The sequence below is a fragment of the Pogona vitticeps genome, chromosome 2 (genome assembly GCF_051106095.1).
Source record: "Pogona vitticeps strain Pit_001003342236 chromosome 2, PviZW2.1, whole genome shotgun sequence".
NCBI classification, from domain to species: domain Eukaryota; kingdom Metazoa; phylum Chordata; class Lepidosauria; order Squamata; family Agamidae; genus Pogona; species Pogona vitticeps.
Window position 1 is genome coordinate 249,623,146 of NC_135784.1, and position 20,213 is coordinate 249,643,358.

Below are 20,213 nucleotides of genomic sequence, written 5' to 3' on the forward strand. Positions count from 1 at the left end.
GGAGAAGGGGGCAGGAAGGGGGCGATCGGGCAGCCAGGGACCCCCCCCTCTGGGCAGAAGAGGAGGAAGAGGAGGAGGGAAGGGGGTTAGGGTTGTGTCCTCATTACCCCCAGTATTTTCATTTTTACCCCATTTGGGGTAATTTACCTCTGTTCCCTGATCACCATCTTGACTGCTGCCATTGGTGTTGACAACATTCAGGCTGCCCTTTGCTATATAAAGTTTGGCATCCTTTTTCCTGCTGGCAGTAATTCCATTCTACTTTATCAATGGCTTTGAAGGTATCTAATAAGGGTGAAGACATTAGTTGTTTTGTATGTGGATAACATTAAGAATCCTTCTAATTGTATCAGCCATTTACAAGTCAAGTATGAAGCCTTACTGATTTGGTCCTAAAGGTTATATAAATTATGGATCCTATTTGGATCCTATTTAATAGTCTAGTCAGGAAAAACTTTAAATTTACAAGAGCTGTAGGTCTGTATGCTGGTAAACAAAGGTCACTGCCAGGAGTTTTAGGATTCTGGAGGTTGCACAGCTTTGTGGGAACATTCCTCCACCCATTATATCATAATGAAGTGTTAATACATGGGCAATTAACCATAATTCCAGATACTTTTCTGGTTTGGCATTTAATTGTGCTCTTAATTTATTTGACTGTAATTGGACTGCCTAAAGAATGTGTGTATGTGTGTGTACTGGAAAGGCACTGGATGCCTAACAAATTAATGTAGTGTTTATGTTGTGTTTTCTATCTAATTCTGGTTTGTACACATCCACATGAAAGATTTGTTTTTTCAATGATATGGACTAAAGCAAGCCATCTCCATTCAAGCTTTGAGATTCATGACTTTTTAAGGATGGTGGGACCAATTCCTATGACTTTTACACTACTAGGAAATTACCACTGTAATCACATTTCAAAAAAGATAGGCTTTATTTGTCAGTCTGTATAACATAATACAAAATTGTGTAGAGCTATTCCAAACACCATAGTAAACCTACCCTACAGAAAAGTATTTCTGCTGCTTACCTTCCCAGACTCCATGGTTTTCTTTTTCCGTATTTGCACGAGCAAAGAAGATTACATAGTTTTCAGTATTTCAAGACACAGGATGCCAAAATTTAGATCAAACTATGATTTTTGGTGGATAATGCCTTTAAAAACTACCGAATAATGCAAAGTAGAGTATACTTCTATTTCTGTACCAGTTTTTCTTGAGTACTGAGGAAGATTTTTTTAAAACAATTCCCGCCACCATGTGTGGCTGTTTTCACTTCTTCTTCTTCTTGGAACATGGTTACCCTAGTTCTGTGGATCTTGCACTACTACTGGAACACTGAACCCTGACATTTGTAGTAGAGCTTGGAAATCAAAGGCAGGAAGAAACATCTGTAGAAATGTTGAGCACACAGGATTTTTAAAAAACACATTCTATTGTGATAAACTCCTAAATTAAGGGCTTTAAGATTTATGGATAACATAGAGATTAAACTGGCCATCGTAAACTGATGAGAACATAACTATTAACACACAAGGGAATGAATGCTCTGTTCTGGTAAGGAGCAGAAAACCATCTAAAAGTGGACAGTTAAATTGTATAGAACAACTCTACACTGAGAGACAGATTAGTTGCCAATTTTTATGTTTTATATTAAAATTGAACTATAAATTGTCTCACTAGAACATACAGAAAAGGTCTTTGGAACTTGGGGAATGACACTTGTAAAAAAACCTATTCAAATTGAAGATGAAAAAATCTTATTTCTTTTCTGTTTAATAGTTTCTTTTTAATATACTGTATAAACATCCCTTCCATTAACACCAATTCAGATATTTTTTAAAAAATCTGACTAATTGCCATTGTTTACATTGATTAAAAATGATCATTCTAGCCTATCTCCAGGGGAAATAACATTATCTAAATATTTTTTCTTCTTTTAAAAATTTTGTTCCTAAATCAGACAAAATGGGAGAAGGAGGTTTTGGCAAAAATACAAGGGACACAAAATATTTCTGCACTGTTATGCTAAAGCACTAGAAAACATAGCTACATTACTTTAAAATAGCAATACCAGTTAATGAAAAGTGGGGTATATGTGCCAGGTTATGAGCAATGCAAAAGACCAGCTTAAGCATATTTTCCTATATCAGTTTTAAAAAGAAAAGGTGCCTTTTTAACAGGTAAGCATGAAGACTGATCAGTTGATTACAGGTGAAAATAAAAATAAAAAAGTTACTATTCCTCTTACAATTAATAGTACTACTTGCTGTATCACTTGAACCTTTTCTGGTATTTTAAGATGTGCAGCATACATTGCATTTCTCCTTCTAGTACTCATTTAATCCATTTTGACAAAAATAAACCTTTTTACTTACATGTATGAAATACCGATATGTTGCGAACTTGGCTTTAGCAAATAGTGTAGTCACCGCTGCTAACTGTGAGCCTCCACTCTGCTCATGATTCCCCAAGAACCACTGCCAAGTCCTACTTCATGACAACAGCCTCATAATCATATTCATCCAAGGATTTCCTTGCACTCAAATCAATTCCTGTATTATTTCCATTACCAGCAATGGAGAAAACATCTTTGTCTTGGCTTTCCCAAACTGATCCAGCACTGTAGTTAGTTATATTCTAACAGACTGTATCACCATATAAGTCATGGCCAAGGGGATATATAATGTCATGAGGAGGAACAATAAACACATTTGGTTCTCCCCTCTGCTCTCCACCACCCAACGCAACTAGGAATTCAGATGGCCTGGTGAAGTGATGATTTGGTAGGTTGTACCATCTTGGCTTCATGTCAACTATATAAGTTGAACTAGTGAAAAATTGGCCATTGTTTGAGAGGAACTGCTATCCAGTTGACAGAAGAACTGTTCTGCAAGCACGTACCTTTGAGCCAATACATTACAGTATAAATGTTTGGCGTTCGTTTTAAAAAAAGCCACCTTATTGCAATGGAAATTATGTCAGGATCTTCCAAGTTTGACATTGATCCATCTGCTGTGCATATGTACAAAAACCATAGTTTGATTATCTTGCAGCAAATGTTTACTGAATGGCAAAATAGGAGGAGAAGGATAACAACATCCTAGGTCTCCTTGACTGTGCCCCAGAATGCTCATCAGGTGTCATTCACTATTATCGTCTTTCTCTGAAGAAGCAGGACTATCCCGAACAGGCAGCAGATCATAATGGCAAGGGATGTGGCTGTTTTTTGGTAGATCATAAAGATCTTGGCTGAAAGGTTCATTGTTATTTGTTGTTCCTTGGATAACACTGACTGTAGGTTCTGCAATTAAAAAAAAATGCATTGGTGCTCTAGTGGGAAAGAATCACAACATTTAATGGACATTAGTAAATGAGTCCTTCAATGGTCCCCTGCTCTTTTAAAACAAGGATCACCTCTTCACTCTAGATAGTTCTGATAGGATATTAAATAATCTGCTAAAGCAGAGTATAAAATGAATATAATTTAGTATATAATAATGAGAGTGCAAGATACTTATATGATTAAGCAGAGCTGCACCTTCTGTCAGTAGGATGAGAGGGGGTGCTTGATATAATGTCTCTTAATTAAGGGACTTTTGAATTATGCTTTCCGGGAAGCCTCATTTAAAATCAAGAAAGTTGCTACAGAGCTCCAGTAGAGATATTTCTACTGACATTCTCCTACCCTTTAAAAATGATGGGACTCTAAAATGAGTTTCCCTCTCTTTCATGCTGGGGAAAAAAGATTATCAACATAGGCAAAGACAGCAGCATTTTGGGAAAGAGGGGATTTTCAGAGGACAAACTAAGATGGGACATCACAATTTTTTTAGGAGTTTATAGACCAGATGGGCGAGGTACAAATCAAATAAATAAAATAAAATAAATTACTTATTCTGATAGTTGCTAGCTACACTGATTTGATAACACTAACTTATCTAACCTTGCACATCTCATCTTTGTGTTTTATTTTCAATTTAGCCACTCTTTGTGAACCGTTTTTCAAACTTACACAATGTGTCCAGCAATTATCTAGGTTTGTACAATGCACACAAAGATACAGGAAAACACTAAACTGGAACTTACCAACTTCATACACATTCTTGTTGGTTGAAGCACTATTACTTATTTCTGCATATGCAGAGTCCCTGCGTGCTGGTGACTTCATTTCAACATATCCACAATCTGAATTTTTTGGAGTGAGTGCTGGTGGATCTTTAATAGTAGCATATGGATTTTCAGAGCTACTTAGAGAGCAGTTACTTATATTGCATTCAGAATTCTTCACTAGATCTGAGGAAACATATTTAAAAACCCTAAATGTTAATGGTACAGTACAAAGAGAAATATATTTTGTGGTGTGTAAGTTTAATGATGATTCTGTCAAATTTATCTTTTTTGCTACTTGCCAAGCCTCTTTCATTTTGAAATTACCCTATAAAACAATATATATAGTGAAACAAACAACACGACTGACAACTCTAATTTCTGTTGCCACTGAGGAATTTTGGGGGTTATTTCCTTTCAATAATATTCATTAGGTTGGGAGTTGTATGTGCTTATGTTTTTATCTGTGTAAGCCACCCAGAGCAGTGGCTCACTAGAGAGGTGGGGTAAAAATGTAATTAATTAATTAAATTAGTATCTTTGCATATGCTCCGGAAACTCTGAAAAAGTTTGTGAATACTAATTGACAATTTTTCCAACCCACTCTACTTTACGGCTTTCACTCTATGAAATGCTGAGGCCCCTGCTGCTTACTGTCAGAAAGATTGCAAAGTAAGCAATATGAATGCTGTAAGACCATTCATTTGACCCTGATATGTTTAAATCTGTGAGAAAATGCAAACTCACCTTTCAGAGATTTCCCTAGGCAACCTCTATCAATTCCAAAAGCCCCTGTAAATAAGAGAGAGAAGCAATATCAAAGAAAGTTGTAAGACACATGTATTGAATGCAAATCAGGAAAAGTTGCTTTTAAAAAGTAATCAATAATTGGTCTAAAATCTTTTCAACATCATAGTATTTTTTAAAAAAGAAAAACCTTTTGATATCTTGTTATCCAAAAAACAATTAAAACGTTGCTTTTATTACTTTAAAAACAGAGGTGATAACAGTGTGGTCAATGGTCCTATGCAACCCTATGGCGTAACCCCCTAGCCTCTTCATCCTGTGGTGATGCCCCTTTCTGTGGCTTCCTGTTTTGCTATTTTAAAAAATCTTGAGAATGCTGCAGTCCACTAGCCTACAGTAAAAATACACCTCAGTAATGTAGCCACACATTTTATGTTAGACTAACACTTGCACTGCAAAGGACAGACATTATCCCTTCTTATATTTACAATCATTATGCAAATTAGTTACTTATGACTTAGTTGCAATTAATTGTACATAATTCATTCTTGCACCATGTTACATTTTGGTTACATTAGTCACCATTATCATCATCATATCTTGGAACCATATTTTTTTTACATTTATTCATAATTTAGGGCATTCCTGATAAGTGTGTTTTTAATACTGTGACTTCCATAGCTGCAACCAGCAATTTTGGTGCTGAGGACTTTGTTGCCCTACTGTTAAGCTCAGGTCACGTGACATTGGCATACATAGGGGGAAAGGCGGAAAGAAGAGGCAGGAATGCTAATCAAAGTGCACAATACCCATATTGGGTCCATGCTGATCCCACTTGCTTTGTGTTTCCTTCTGCCTGAGGAGAAGAGATTGGAGTGTTATGTGCTCAGCACAGGCAGGTTCACACCATCCCAGCAGCAAATATTATTGGGTGGGTTCACTCAACCCTGGCAACAAAATTCTGCACTTTCTAAAGTCAAAATCCTGGCATTCCGTGTCTAGTCATGCTGGCCACGTGACCATGGAAATTGTCTGTGGACAAAACGCTGGCTTTACAGCTTGGAAACGGGGATGAGCACCACCACTTAGAGTCCGACACGACTGGACTAAATGTCAAGGGGAACCTTTAAGTCAAAATCGTATCTGCTACATCCTAGTAATGGGCTCTGGAGACTTCCTGTTCATTGTGACTCCCACTGAATTGGATGCAGCTGCACAAATGAAGAATCTGCATTCTGTAAATCATGGTCAAGTTCTCAAAACTTGTCCTGCTGGATGAAAACATCACTGTGTTTTCCTTCTAAAAAAGGGGTGGGGCAAACCCATGCTTTAAACTGATTTTCTTTCTATACCAAGTTCATTAAGGTAACCTCCGTGCTTCCAGTCAGCAGGCAACGTTCCTGTGTAATCCATGACAGGGCCTCGCTTCCCAGGTTCCACATTCTTGAGATTCACAAACAGCTGGTTGTTAGTTGTCTGTTTCAAAATAAAAGTGCAATGTCACATAATAAAGCCAGTAACTTAGTAATATTTGTCACAAAGAGTAATATTATAGCACAAATAGGAAGTGTGATAATTTACACAAGTAACATATTAAATCCAAAATGAATGAAAAACAAACAAATTATAAATATAACTAATGAATGAATAAATAAATGATTTTTTTTACCTTTGCCAGTGTCATCCTGTCAATGTTGTTAATGTTTGCTGGGTTTCCGCCCTGTGTCAGGGTGTGGTAGCTGGGATTGGAGAAGTAGTGACTATTTGCATTTCCACCATTACTGTGAGGAATGGTTTCTGTGGGGGAACCAAATGAAAAGCAGATACTGTATCATTTCCCACCCTTTTGAGTTTACATTGTTGACACCAACACCAACTCAACAGTTACCCTAAGACAAATGCAAATGTTAATATAGCTGTCTATAATAAATATCCATTTTTTCTGTTTCTAAAATGTACTTAACTAGTCCAACCTCTTCCTGTATGTGACAGATGCAAATGATCATTCTTTTTTTAAAAAGTTGCCTACTGCATTCAGAGGTTTACTAAAATACCTCATTTTTATTTACTTTGTTGCACCTCTACCAGTTTTACATAAAAGTTGGGGAACCTGTGCTTCTCTGTATGTTATGAGACTACAATTCCCATCATTCCTGACCACTGGATATGTGAACTGGGGCTAATTTTATTTATTTTATTAGATTTATATCCTGCCCATCTAGACCAAAAGTCTACTCTGGGTGGCAGAGGTGGAGTCCAAAAAATCTGGAGAGCCAGTTTCCCTACTTGCACTTTACACATCTCCTTTTTAAAATTCATCTGTTTTAGTATTACTAATAGTTTCTCAGTAATTATTGATTAGATATTTCATCAACATCTTGAACTTAGGAGAAGTGAAACCAAACACGTTGTTTTCTGTCCCCAATTTTTTCTGTGGTCCAGACCGCGGATATAATATTCTCCCTATAGTTTGCTTGAAGGTTAGCAAACTGGTTGCCAGCATTAGGAATGTTCACATACTTCCTGTAGTTTCTCCCTCTCTCTGTAGCATGTTTCTCCTCCTCCTTTAACACGAGTTTATAGAGAAGAATGTTAACTGTAGTTGTTAATGGCTAACCTGGTTTCCCCTTAAGCCAGATTTTGAAACAGCAATCTGAAGTAATGCTCGGTAGCTGGCATCATGACAACAGGTGGTGATTAACAGGTAGTAGGTGCTGCATGTAAAGATATTTCTGCTATAAAAATGCTGGACTGATGGACCACCTCCAAATTTTCAACCTTCTTGGCTGTACTGGACACTCCGGCCAGACAGTAATGGAGGATATGCCCCTGATAAAGCTAGCAGAGCATAACTTGTTTGGAAAGTCAGATGAAACAAACCTTGTCCTTGATGAAGCCATGTTTTACAGAGAACGGATTAAAGTTACCACCACTCCCTTCCTACCTGAAATAGTGTAGTCTCCATTTATGACCCTCGCGGCAGGTGTATAGCTAACTGCTGGCATATTTGTTTCCTTCCCCTTCTGTTTTTGCCGGTAAATGATGAATAGCACTAGCAGAAAGAGGACAACGAGGACAAGAACAATGATGCCAGCTATGGCCCCAATCTGGTAAGAATCAGCAGGGATGGCAGCGCTCGTACGGCTTAAGCTGTTCAAATTTCCCACTATGATTACCCCAGCTGGAAAACAAGAGAAATGAAAATACAGCCCATGAATGTACAGAAGAAGTAATCACACATATAAACTACAGTTTGAACTGTGGATTCAGTATTCGGTTGTAGATATTGATTTATGTTTAAACTCATTTGATGAAATTCTAGAAGATCAGATAGCTGATAGATTGGAATTCTAGAAATCCATGCTTTAAACATAAATTCTACCAGTGCAGCATGCTTTGTATGATTTTGTTTACATTTTGTGTTTCTTAAAACTACATATTTACATTAAGTTGTTTCAAGCTGATTGATCTGTGGTTGTTTTAACAATTTGTAAATTTTAATTTACAATCTGAAGTTACAAGTCTTTTAGTTGGTGAGTTTTCCTGAAGTGCTTTGGAATTTTTCACTCATCTCTTCAGTGGCTGAAATCTTGTTGCTTAGTGCAGTAAGCTGCCATTAGACTATGCCCATGGAATCAATGGAACTTCCAAAGGAGTTGACTCACCATCATCAGCACATAATTCAATGGGCCTGCTTTAGTTGTGATTTACTATGCTAAGCTACAGGATTTCGGCCACAGAGAGAGAAAATACTTTTTTTGCAATCATGAGGACCAGCAACTTGTATTTTAAATAAATCAAAACATATGGTCCTGAATATTCAGGTTTCTAGATACCTGAAATATTATATTCTGGTATTATTATCTCACTGACACAGTTTTTCAGAATACCTTTATTATAATTAGTAATCACATGCCATCAAGTCAATTCTTGATTTATTAATAGAGATGGGCACAGACCTCAATTTGGAGGTTTGTGCTGGTTCGTACACACATTCCCTTTCCCAGCTGGATTTCCACACTTAGCAGCTCCTCTCTTTCTTGTTTTTGGCTGTTCGACCAGTCGCTGGCAGGAGCACGGGCTTCCCTGCCCCACCTCCTTGGCTGAATGCCCAATCAGACAAGGAGGCAGGACAGACAAACCCTTGCTTCTGCTAGGGACCAGTCGAACAGCTGAAGAGGAGGAGAGGAGCACACTCCAACTGGTGAGTGGGTCATTGGCTGGGGAGGAAGGGGAAGGAAATGTGTGGCACCTATGATTCATGCCTGTCTCTAATTATAAATGATGCATTCTGATTTATGGCAATCTTCATAGGGTTTTCCAAAGTATAACAATAGTTAAAAGTGATAATTCTTCTAAGTGCTCTGAGCCATGAAGGTTGCCCAAGGCTGCACAGGTGGCAGGGCATGTAATACTATCAGCTACACATGATAGCATGTAATGCCATCAGCTACTATATTAGCTGACCCCTCTCCTGGAAATCCTGGCTTGGTTTTGCAACCATGTGTTCCAGCCACTGAGATATAACAGTTAATAATACCACACAGGTGCTATGACAGTGGTGCCTCGACTTATGAACGTCCCTACTTACAAACATTTTGACTTACGAACAGCTCCGTTTGCAGAATTTTACTTCGACTTGCAAACGGAGCTTCAAGTTACAAACGAAGAGGCTGCTTATCTGCTACCTTGCTCGTCCCAGCAGTTAGAGAGTGGATACGAGAGAGACTTCAGACTGCCTCATACTGCCTGATACTGTACTGTATGTACTATATTTTTTGCGGCTTTTTTTATTTTTGGATTTTTGACTTTCGTTTTTAAAACAAGAGGCTGCCTGTTGTGGGTGAGCACACTGTATTTACTGTACAGGTTTTTTTGCAGCTGGGGGCTAGGACTAGGTGGGGGTTTATGTTTCTGTGCTTTGATGGGTCTTGCAGTGTGGATTTAAAATGTGAAAAGTAGACTAATATTAAATTTAAATTAAATGTGAAAATTAGGCTGTACAGGAAAATTAGACTGTACATGTAAATTTTATTTACTTATTTTTGCATTCTGTGGCTTCTAGGGTTTGCGTACTGTGACCTCTCTTTTGTTTTAAAATGTGTGGGTTTAAAATGTGCATTCCTATGGGAAATGCTGATTTTTTTTCCATTTTTTTATTTTTTACTTTATATACACATATCCGTACATAGACATATATATACACACATATGCCTAAATCTCTGTTTACAAACGATACATACTGTAGAGCTTAGCCTACAAGCCTTTTGTATAATAACACATTTCTTTCAGCAGTGTCTTCTCCTCATTATTCCTTTTGGTCATTTTCTATTTATTACAAAGTTTTTGCTTTGGGAAATGCTGATTTGACTTAAGAACGTTTTAACTTAAGAACACCATTCCGATACGGATGAAGTTCGTAACTTGAGGCACCACTTTATTTCTTTCCACATCTGCTTTTGAAACATGAAATACATTGAAAACTGAAAAAAAAGAAAGTTATACTAGAGAAGATCCAACAAAATGTAAAGTGTCAGATGGGAACAAGAAATTTAGGAGGCATGTCTCTTTTCTTAAATTATGGCCCTGGAAGCCAAGCTGCCATTTAGTCAAGATGCTAGTTTGTATGTACACAACAGCATAGGGTATGTTTTAAGAGCAGGCAAGGAGACAGGTTGCAATCCTAATGGAGGAAGCGCCATTAAAATGAAAGCTACTTTTGATTAAACATGCATGTCATTCTATTGTTAAGCCTCAATTCTGAAAATACATAGGAGGAAACACAGTGTAAATTATTTTTGAGTAAATATACAGAGAACATGCTTGTATTACCACCCAACTAATTAGAAGCAACAAAGCTGTTGTATGAAAATTTCTGCTTTCTTAGTTTGTCTCACAGGGTTAAGACAGCTAAATTAGGTATAGCCATTTGGGATGCTTGCTATGGCATTGCCAACATATCCATGATTTCATAAGTATATTACTGTATATGAAACAAAGCATTACCTTGGTCACATCTTGCCCCTTTCCAGCCAGGGCTGCAATAACAGGTTCCAGTGATGTGGTCACATGTTGAGTTGTTCAGACAGTCACATATTTGCCGGCAACCATACCCATATGTACCTGGAGGGCACTCTGTACAAATGACAAACATCAACTGCTGATTTTGCCTTTTAACATATTGAAGTTTGTGTGCAAGTTCATAAGACATTCACGCTGACAGTGAATGTAATCTAGTGAAGCAGCGGTGTGTGTAGCAGGCACTGTCAAACTGTCAGTGATAGAAAATGAAGACACAGCACTCCATATGCTTCTGGAGCTTTGCTGCTCCACTCCTAACAACAGGAGTCCCAAGTGCTCCGCAGTCTTCTGAATCAAAACCAATAAAAAAAAGACATTTCATGGCTGGTGTTTCAGAATGGAGCATAAGCAAGGACTTTAACTGTTGATCTACTTGCAGTTAATGTGGATCTTTTAAAAGCCTGAAGGAAAGGGACGTTATCGAAAATGCTGCAATTTGCCATTGTCAAATCTTCCACCTTTTAGTGTAATTGTGGAAGATTTAATGTGGATCCACTAGGTGGCAATGTTTAATCACATCCATTCAATATGAAAACCACCACAAGTTGGTGTAATTAATGTATGTTCTTGAGTGCAGATTGGGAATCATGTAAGTATAAAACCTTGTAAAATTATCATTCATGCAGCAACAGGAAAAGTTGACAACGTTCTTCTTGGAAAGCTAAAAAGATTTCTAATACAGGAAACTACAAAGAGGTTAGACAGTCAACTCACAGAGCAAAAACAATTTCTCTTGCAGTGTCACATATTTTACACAGAATTACATTTCGGCAAATATGTTTTATTCAGATTGATGGTCAGTCAACATTTTGGGAGAGGTCACAATGTCAGACATCTATTTTCAGAATAGAAGTAAATATATGATTGGACAATGATAAAATCTTGTTCTGGATTGTGCTGGATTGCTTCACTGGATATAACCTCTCTTAAAATGACCTTTCTGAGCACTTGTGATCCAGTCCCAATTGCTCCAGCCCAACTTAAAAAAGAAAAAAAAAAGAGTAGACCTGCCACTGGACGAAAAAGGTACAGACTGGATACAGAGCCATTGTCTCATCACCAGAAAAACCACATTATGGCACAAGCAGTCCAAAACTTGAGCTATATCATTGTCTGATTACACCCTAAGTTTTTGAAAACTTGCTAAATTTCACTGGTGGTCTACTCAATTCTAGAACTGAAAAATGTTAAACCCAATCTACTAAGATATCACAGCAACTAAGTTCCATTTTTAAAGCATTTTGGGAGGGATCAATACATGAAGCTTCCAGCTCAATTCCACAATGATTTGTGGAAATTTGTTTCCTTGTGACTGCATTTAAGAATTTTTTCAGGCCCATAGGCCCATAGATTTCAGTGTATCTGATAGAGTTTGATGGGGAACAAAAAGGCAAGCCAACTGCCTTGGCTCCAGCACTGTTGATCAGGACAGATGAGAGGGCGAGTTCTTGTTGCTCCTTGTATATTTGACTCCCCCAACAGGGATTGTGACTATCTGAGGGGGTGGAGTTACTCTGGATCCAAAGCTGGTGTCAACCCACTCCCCTCGTCTCCACTGAATACTGTCTGGGGCCTCTTGCTTGCTCCTGCCAAGTGGGAGAGCCATTGGCAACAGCTTTGCATGCAGCAAGGGCCTCCACTGTGGCACATCAGCTTCTCCACATGTGATGCTAATCTCAATCGATGATGAGGCACCAACGTATTATTATTACTTCCAGACATCAATGGTGTGTGAGTGGGTGTGAACCAAACTCTTAAGCACTTTTACTATGGATTAGATGCCACTCACCCCTTCACGGATTGCTGCCTTGTCATGGCGAAGGGGCTAATTCAGAGATGTTATGGGCTATGCCGTGCAGGGATACCCAAGACGGACAGGTCATAGTACAGAGTTCTGACTAAATACCATCCACCTGAAGCAGGAACTGGCAAGCCACTCCAATATCTTTGCCAAGAAAACCCCATGGACAGAAACAAAAGTTAAAAGATATGATGCTGGAATGTGAGTCCCTCAGGTTGGAAGGCATCCAACATGCTACTGAGGAAGAGCAGAGGACAAGTACAAGTAACTCCAGAGCCACTGAATAGGTTGGGCCAAAGCGGAAAGGATGTTCAGCTGCGGACACGCCTGGAAGTGAAAGGAAAGTCTGATGCTGCAAAGAAAAACACTGCTTAGGAACCTGGAATGTAAGATCTATGAACCTTGGGAAGCTGGAGGTGGTCAAACAGGAGATGGCAAGAATAAACATTGACATCCTGGGCGTCAGTGAACTAAAATGGACAGGAATGGGCGAATTCAATTCAGATGATTATCATATCTACTATTGTGGGCAAGAATTCCATAGAAGAAACGAAGTAGCCCACATAGTCAACAAAAGAGTGGGAAAAGCTGTACTGGGATACAATCTCAAAAACGATAGAATGATTTCAATATGAATCCAAGGCAGACCTTTCAACATCACAGTAATCCAACCACCAATGCTGAAGAGACTGAAATTAACCAATTCTATGAAGATTTACAACACCTTCCAGAACTGACACCAAAGAATGATGTTCTTCTCATTCTAGGGGACTGGAATGCTAAATTAGGGAGTCAAGAGATAAAAGGAACAACAGGTAAGTTTGGCCTTGGGGTTCAAAACAAAGCAGGGCAAAGGCTAATAGAGTTTTGTGAAGAGAAAAAGTTGGTCATCACAAACACTCTTTTCCGACAACACAAGAGGCGCCTCTACACATGGACATCACCAGATGGGCAATACCGAAATCAAATTGATTACATTCTCTGCAGCCAAAGATGGAGAAGCTGTAGAAGCTGTGCCTGAAGAACTATGGATGGAGGCTCATAACATTGTACAGGAGGCAGCAACAAAAACTATCTCAAAGAAAAGGAAATGCAAGAAAGCAAAGTGGCTGTCTAACGAGGCCTTAGAAATAGCAGAGAAGAGAAAGGAAACAAAATGCAAGGAAGTTAGGGAAAGTTACAGAAAATTGAATGCTGACTTCCAAAGAATAGCAAGGAGAGACAAGAGGGCCTTCTTAAATGAACAGTGCAAAGAAATAGAATAATTATTAGAAAGGGAAAAACCACAGATCTGTTCAGGAAAATTGGAGATATTAAAGGATAATTTTGTGCAAAGATGGATAAAGGACAAAAATGGGAGGGACCTAACAGAAGCAGAAGATATCAAGAAGAGGTGACAAGAATACACAAGGGAATTATACCAGAAAGATCTAGATATCCCGGACAACCCAGATAGTGTGGCTGGTGACTTTGAGCCAGACATTCTGGAGAGTGAAGTCAAGTGGGCCTTAGAAAGCATGGCCAACAACAAGGCCAGTGGAGGTGATGGCATTTCAGTCAAACTGTTTAAAATCTTAAAAGATGACGCTGTTAAGGTGCCAAACTCCATATGCCAGCAAGTTTGGAAAACTCCACAGTGGCCAGAGGATTGGAAAAGATCAGTCTACATCCCAATCCCAAAGAAGGGCAGTGCCAAAGGATGCTCCAATTACCATCCAATTGTACTCATTTCACATGCGAGCAAGGCTATGCTCAAAATCCTACAAGGTAGGCTTCAGCAGTATCTGGACTGAGAACTCCCAGAAGTACAAGCTGGATTTTGAAGGGGCAGAGGTACTAGAGACCAAATTGCTAACATGCGCTGGATTATGGAGAAAGCCAGAGAGTTCCAGAAAAAACATCTACTTCTGCTTCATTGACTATGCAAAAGCCTTTGACTGTGTGGACCACAACAAACTATGGCAAGTTCTTAAAGAAATGGGGGTGCCTGATCACCTTATCTACCTCCTGAGAAATCTATATGTGGGACAGGAAGCAACAGCTAGGACTGGATATGGAACAACTGATTGGTTCAAAATTGGGAAAGGAGTACAACAAGGCTGTATATTGTCTCCTTGCTTATTTAACATATGCAGAATACATCATGCAAAAGGCTGGACTGGAGGAATCCCAAGCCAGAATTAAGATTGCTGGAAGAAATATCAACAACCTCAGATATGCATATGATTCCACTCTGATGGCAGAAAGTGAGGAGGAATTGAAGCACCTCTTAATGAGACTGAAAGAGGAGAGTGGGGGAAAATGGTCTGAAGCTCAACATTAAAAAAAAACTAAGATCATGGCCACTGATCTCATCACTTCCTGGCAAATAGAAGGGGAAGAGATGGAGGCAGTGACAGGTTTTACTTTCTTGGGCTCCATGATCACTGCAGATGATGACAGAAGCCACGAAATTAAAAGATGCCTGCTTCTTGGGAGGAAAGCAATGACAAACCTAGACAGCATCTTAAAAAGCAGAGACATCACCTTGCCGACAAAGGTCCGCATAGTCAAAGCTATGGTTTTTCCTGTAGCAATGAATGGAAGTGACAGCTGGACCATAAAGAACGCTGACTGCCGAAGTATTGATGCTTTTGAATTTTGGTACTGAGAGTACCCTGGACTCCAAAGAGAACAAGCCTATCCATTTTGAAGGAAATCAACCCTGAGTGCTCACTGGAAGGACAGATCCTGAAGCTGGGGCTCCAATACTTTGGCCATCTCATGAGAAGAGAAGACTCCCTGGAAAAGACCCTGATGATGGGAAAGTGTGAAGGCAAGAGGAGAAGGGGACATCAGAGGACGAGATGGTTGGACAGTGTCACCGAAGCTACCAACATGAATTTGACTCAACTCCGGGAGGCAGTGGAAGATAGGAGGGCCTGGCGTGCTCTGGTCCTTGGGGTCACGAAGAGTCAGACACAACTTAATGACTAAAGAACAACAAGATGCCACTCAATGGCCACAATCTCATTAATTGTGCATAAATTTCAGCAGTGAATTGCTGTCGCAACTTGTATTCTTCACCACATGACAAATTATACAACAGTTACCAACAAGAAGCACAATGACTCATACACTCTATTTTTCTGAGCTTCAAAATAACTGGTTAGGGAGATTCATACATTTACATATTTCCTCCTAACTGTACAGAGGACATTGGTTTCCAACTTACTCTGTTCACAGTGGTTCCCCATGAATCCAGTGCGGCAGGTACATTGCCCTGAGATGTGATCACAGTCAGCTCCATTCTGACATTGGCAGATCAGGGCACAGTCTTTTCCATAAAATCCCAAAGGACATCCTGTAGGAGAAGGAAAGAGAAAGAGGTAAAGTAACTTATATTGAATACTGTTGTTTCTAATCATATTCAGGATTTTATGGGAACAATGAAATGAAGTTCCAACATAAAAATTTCATGATCTAGACAGGATATGAAGCATCATATTATTTAAAATTGACTATGTAGGAGTTATACATCCTATTATTTAGAAAGTCTAACAAAATCTGTTACATTTCCAGAGTAATCCCATTTATCTTTATTCAGAAGTGTCACTAGCAGAGTGCTTTGTTATCAGCAAAAGTTATGCAAATAGTCTTCGTTTAGATTTTATGTATCACTGCCAGTACATTCTGCATTCAATTTCTTTTTGATCTCTCTGCCTATAAATCCACTTATAACAATGTGTACTGTATATATACACCTGAAATTCTGAATAACAGTCCAACCATATGATCATGCAAAGTAAATTTATAGTCTTCAAGATTCTTCAGACACTTTGTTTTGTACATGGGTTATTGTCCCATGTAAGTATGTATAACTCTCTCATACAATGTCCAAGAGACTTTTAATGCAACTCATTAAGATTTTAAGCAGAGGGACATAGGGAAGACTTTTCAATAATCAACAGCACCTTCGGATGTATATTGTGCATACAGAGTCCAAAAGCACAAGAAGTAACATAACAAAACCATTTTTACTCAGCCCTGCACAAAATATATAAGCCTTGAGTACTGATGGTAGCAGCATAGAACAGCTAGATGGCTGCATGCAGGGATATACATCTTCATTTATCTCATTTTTACAGATGAGGACCTCTAGAATTATACTATGGGTGAGGTATTTTTTGTACTCCTGGTAAGAAGAAAATGAAGATGATACATTTTTTGTGCCAATTAAGCAAAGTTGTTTAACACTTTAATACAAACAACACATCTTGCAAGAAACAGCATTACTTGTTTTGTTGCACGAACATTTAAGGACTAGAAGCATCACAAAAGGTATCTGTGTCTGTTTCAACAACCAGACGTTGTCCTGTGCTTGCTCTGCATGTGTTTGCGTGTACACAGAAGTGTACATGCTTTTCTTCTCCACGGGAGAGGACTAAAATAGACACCTAGATGGGGGGAAAAAAGCACTTTTGGGCTCTCTTGCTAGAGATGACAAATCAGGGGACTGAAAATTTGCTTTGGCCGAAAAGTTCTCAATGAGGCACCTCATTAAGTCAAGACAGCCAGAACACAACATTTAGCTAGTGTTCTTTATAGCTTTGTTAGTATGTTTATTTTCCTAATGTTATAAAGTTCTACTCTTTGGAAAAGAAAAGCTACTATGCTCCTATTGTAACTATGGCTAGGGCGTTCTGTGGCTGACCTCCTTCTGAAGGTAAACAAACCTGGAAAATATCCTCATTCCTAATACAGTGAGAAGCTTTCTTCCATAATCAGCGATCAACCCAAAATCACACAGGAAGCCTTTGCTGAAAGGGATGAAAGATTGAGTACCTTTTTTTTCATTATAGACATGTCATTTACATTTAGTCACCTTGGGTTCTTCTTAAGGAGAAAGGTGGGGTAAAAACAAACAAACAAACAAACAAACAAATTGCTGGGAGCACTCAAATACATGAGTCCTCCTTCTGACGAAATCTACATCAGGTTAAAAATTCAAATATACTCTTCTGACTTTTGGTAGGCATTCCCAAGCTATAATTTTCATATTGCTAGTTATCTTTACCTCTTATTTATTGATAAGCATAAGGGCAAACTCACTTTGTGTACAGTAGAGACCAGTCCATCCAGGTGTACATTTGCACTCCCCATCATAGGCACTACACCGAGCTCCGTTATGGCAATTGCAGGTATGAATACAATTTGGGCCCCAATGGGAAGGAGGACAAGCTGCAACAGTCCAAGTTAATTGTTTAGTCTTTTTAACAAAAGCACAGTGCAGTGGTGCTTTATGGATGAATGGCTGGCTGTTCCTAGAGGTACCAGGCCAAAGACACCATGCAGCTCTTCTGTCTTTCTTTCCTTAACATACTTTTTCAGGTAAGAAAAATGGAAGAAGCAAGTGGGGAAAATTGAGGGAGAGGGAATGGAAGGTCATGATATCTGGACCTCTCTTGCTGCCTGTAAAATTCTGGGAATGAGGCAGAGCAACTGCACACAAAAAAAGCTTCACGTAAAGGCACACTGTTCCTACAGGTTTGATGAATCTTAATCAAATAAATGAGATGATGTGATATAAATAGGAGGATGAAGTTACAAATCTTTTAGTTAGTGAGGACCAATGCAGATTTAAAATGAGCACTAGGTGAAGTACAGGAGCTAGAGTTAAACAGACATAAGATGTAAAACCAGATCCAGAAAAACTGCCCAAATGAATGTGTCCTAAGGATGAATGTGGAGTTACTCTCCCTCTTGCACAACACCAAGCGAGATGGAAACATATTTTTTAATTCCCAGACTGTGTGGACTAATTTCCAGACCCAGTTATCTGAAGTGGTCCACTGACCAATGCCCTCTGGGGTAAATCACAGTGACCATTGTGGCAATGGACTCTCTTGCTTGCTACAACCTATGAAACATGCCATAGCTGGTCTCACTACACAAAACTGTAAACTCAATACAACACCACGAGAAAGAATTGTTATCTCAATCTACAGGCCTACTGAAATCACACTACTGAAATTCATTTTCGTCAATGCAGAAAAGCTTTCATGAGAACCTACTAATGAGGTTTGGATCACAGCTCTTGCCTCAGGATTAATTTCTGTTTTCATCAGCCCACAAATCAATAACTCTTTCCATGTCATAGTTCATTATTTATGGAACAGTACAGTAAACAATCATTAAAGACATGCTTTCAGATTTGTTTGGGACAATTTTAGGAACTAATAAAAAAAATTTAGCAAAAAAAAGTGTTAAGTCGACGTATAATCCCCCCGATTATCCTATTATATTTATTATTTATAACTAAGATATGGGGTGGCGTGAAAGTCAGTGGTTTACACAGATAAAGAACTGTCAAGTCATGAACACAGAAATCTTTAAGAAGGTTCATGGAGGTCACATTGAAGACATTTTAAAGTAATGTGATCACATCTTTCTACAACAACTAAAGACCTCTACACAAGTCAAAAATGCTTCCCCTTTCCTGGTCTAAAGGTCAGACTTAGTAGATAGTTTAACTTGACTGTTAATTTTAAAAAATGCCCTACAACAGTTGTTCATTATGAGGATGTAATAGAACAAGAACCATTATCCAACACTAAATTTTACTGATGAATTCTGAAATCACAAAGACATAAAATCCCAAAACATTAATTTAAGAGAATAAGCATTAAAAATAATACTTTTTCAAAATAATTAACAACATTATTTTCATACAACTGTTATTTATTTGGCATCTTGTCTCAAATTGAACCCACTGTTCTGTATCAAATAAAGATGAATGCTGAACCCATCAAATTTAGAATTTTCTGAATGTACCAGATGTTGTGTAGCAGTGGGATACAGAAACCTTCTCTGTATTTGTGAAATCAGGAATGATGTGAACAAATGAGGCATATTAAAAGGAGTGCAGTGTCTTAGAACAGTTTTTTACACTCTTAATTCTCACATACTCTGAAATGCAACTTTGGGTACATCAGTATCATGTAAATACTGATTGAGACCAATCTATTAGAAATGTGCAGCTAGTTCTGCTATGTCTAATACTTCCCAAGTACTTATTTAATTCCATTGGCTACTAATTCAAGCAGACTTAATTAAACCAAAGTTGGAAGTCAGTATGGTGCTCAGCCACCCTGCCATTTAAGTTTTTCAATGAGACAAGACTGAGTTCACCTTCTTTAGAATAATGAACCAGAAAGCAAAGAAATATAGATAACTTTAAGGGATTATGTCAGAATGGCTGAAATTCTGTTGCCCAGTTATGCAAATAGTGCAATGTTAGATGCAAATTGCTGTATGTTAAGACATATCTGTAGACCTTGCGTGTTGTGGAACTCATTATGCAACAAATAATGTCTATGGAGATTTCTTAACTTATGGCAATTTGTCTCTAAAAGTTATATTTTAACTGTGCAACAGGATTGCTTAACTGTGCAACAGGATTTCAGCCTGTGTTTCAGAGGCTAGAAACACTA

General features: G+C 38.5%; 1 protein-coding gene across 3 annotated transcripts in view; it reads right to left on the bottom strand.

Annotated features, from left to right (window-relative positions):
* Window positions 1-918: 918 nt before the first annotated feature.
* The window catches only part of MEGF10 (multiple EGF like domains 10), a 136,247-nt gene continuing 116,952 nt past the window's right edge, over window positions 919-20,213 (bottom strand). Inside the window, exons 17-25 of one of the 3 annotated variants that reach the window (XM_078386217.1) lie at window positions 17,833-17,961; window positions 15,956-16,084; window positions 10,866-10,994; window positions 7,804-8,040; window positions 6,529-6,656; window positions 6,230-6,335; window positions 4,860-4,904; window positions 4,092-4,298; window positions 919-3,306 (exon numbers count right to left, since the gene is read on the bottom strand). In XM_078386217.1, coding sequence (XP_078242343.1) covers window positions 3,146-3,306; window positions 4,092-4,298; window positions 4,860-4,904; window positions 6,230-6,335; window positions 6,529-6,656; window positions 7,804-8,040; window positions 10,866-10,994; window positions 15,956-16,084; window positions 17,833-17,961 — 1,271 coding nt within the window. In that variant the 3' untranslated portion in view covers window positions 919-3,145. Of the gene's footprint in view, window positions 3,307-4,091; window positions 4,299-4,859; window positions 4,905-6,211; window positions 6,336-6,528; window positions 6,657-7,803; window positions 8,041-10,865; window positions 10,995-15,955; window positions 16,085-17,832; window positions 17,962-20,213 lie in introns of all 3 variants that reach the window. The other 2 variants (XM_072992395.2, XM_072992396.2) reach the window with 2 other exon arrangements.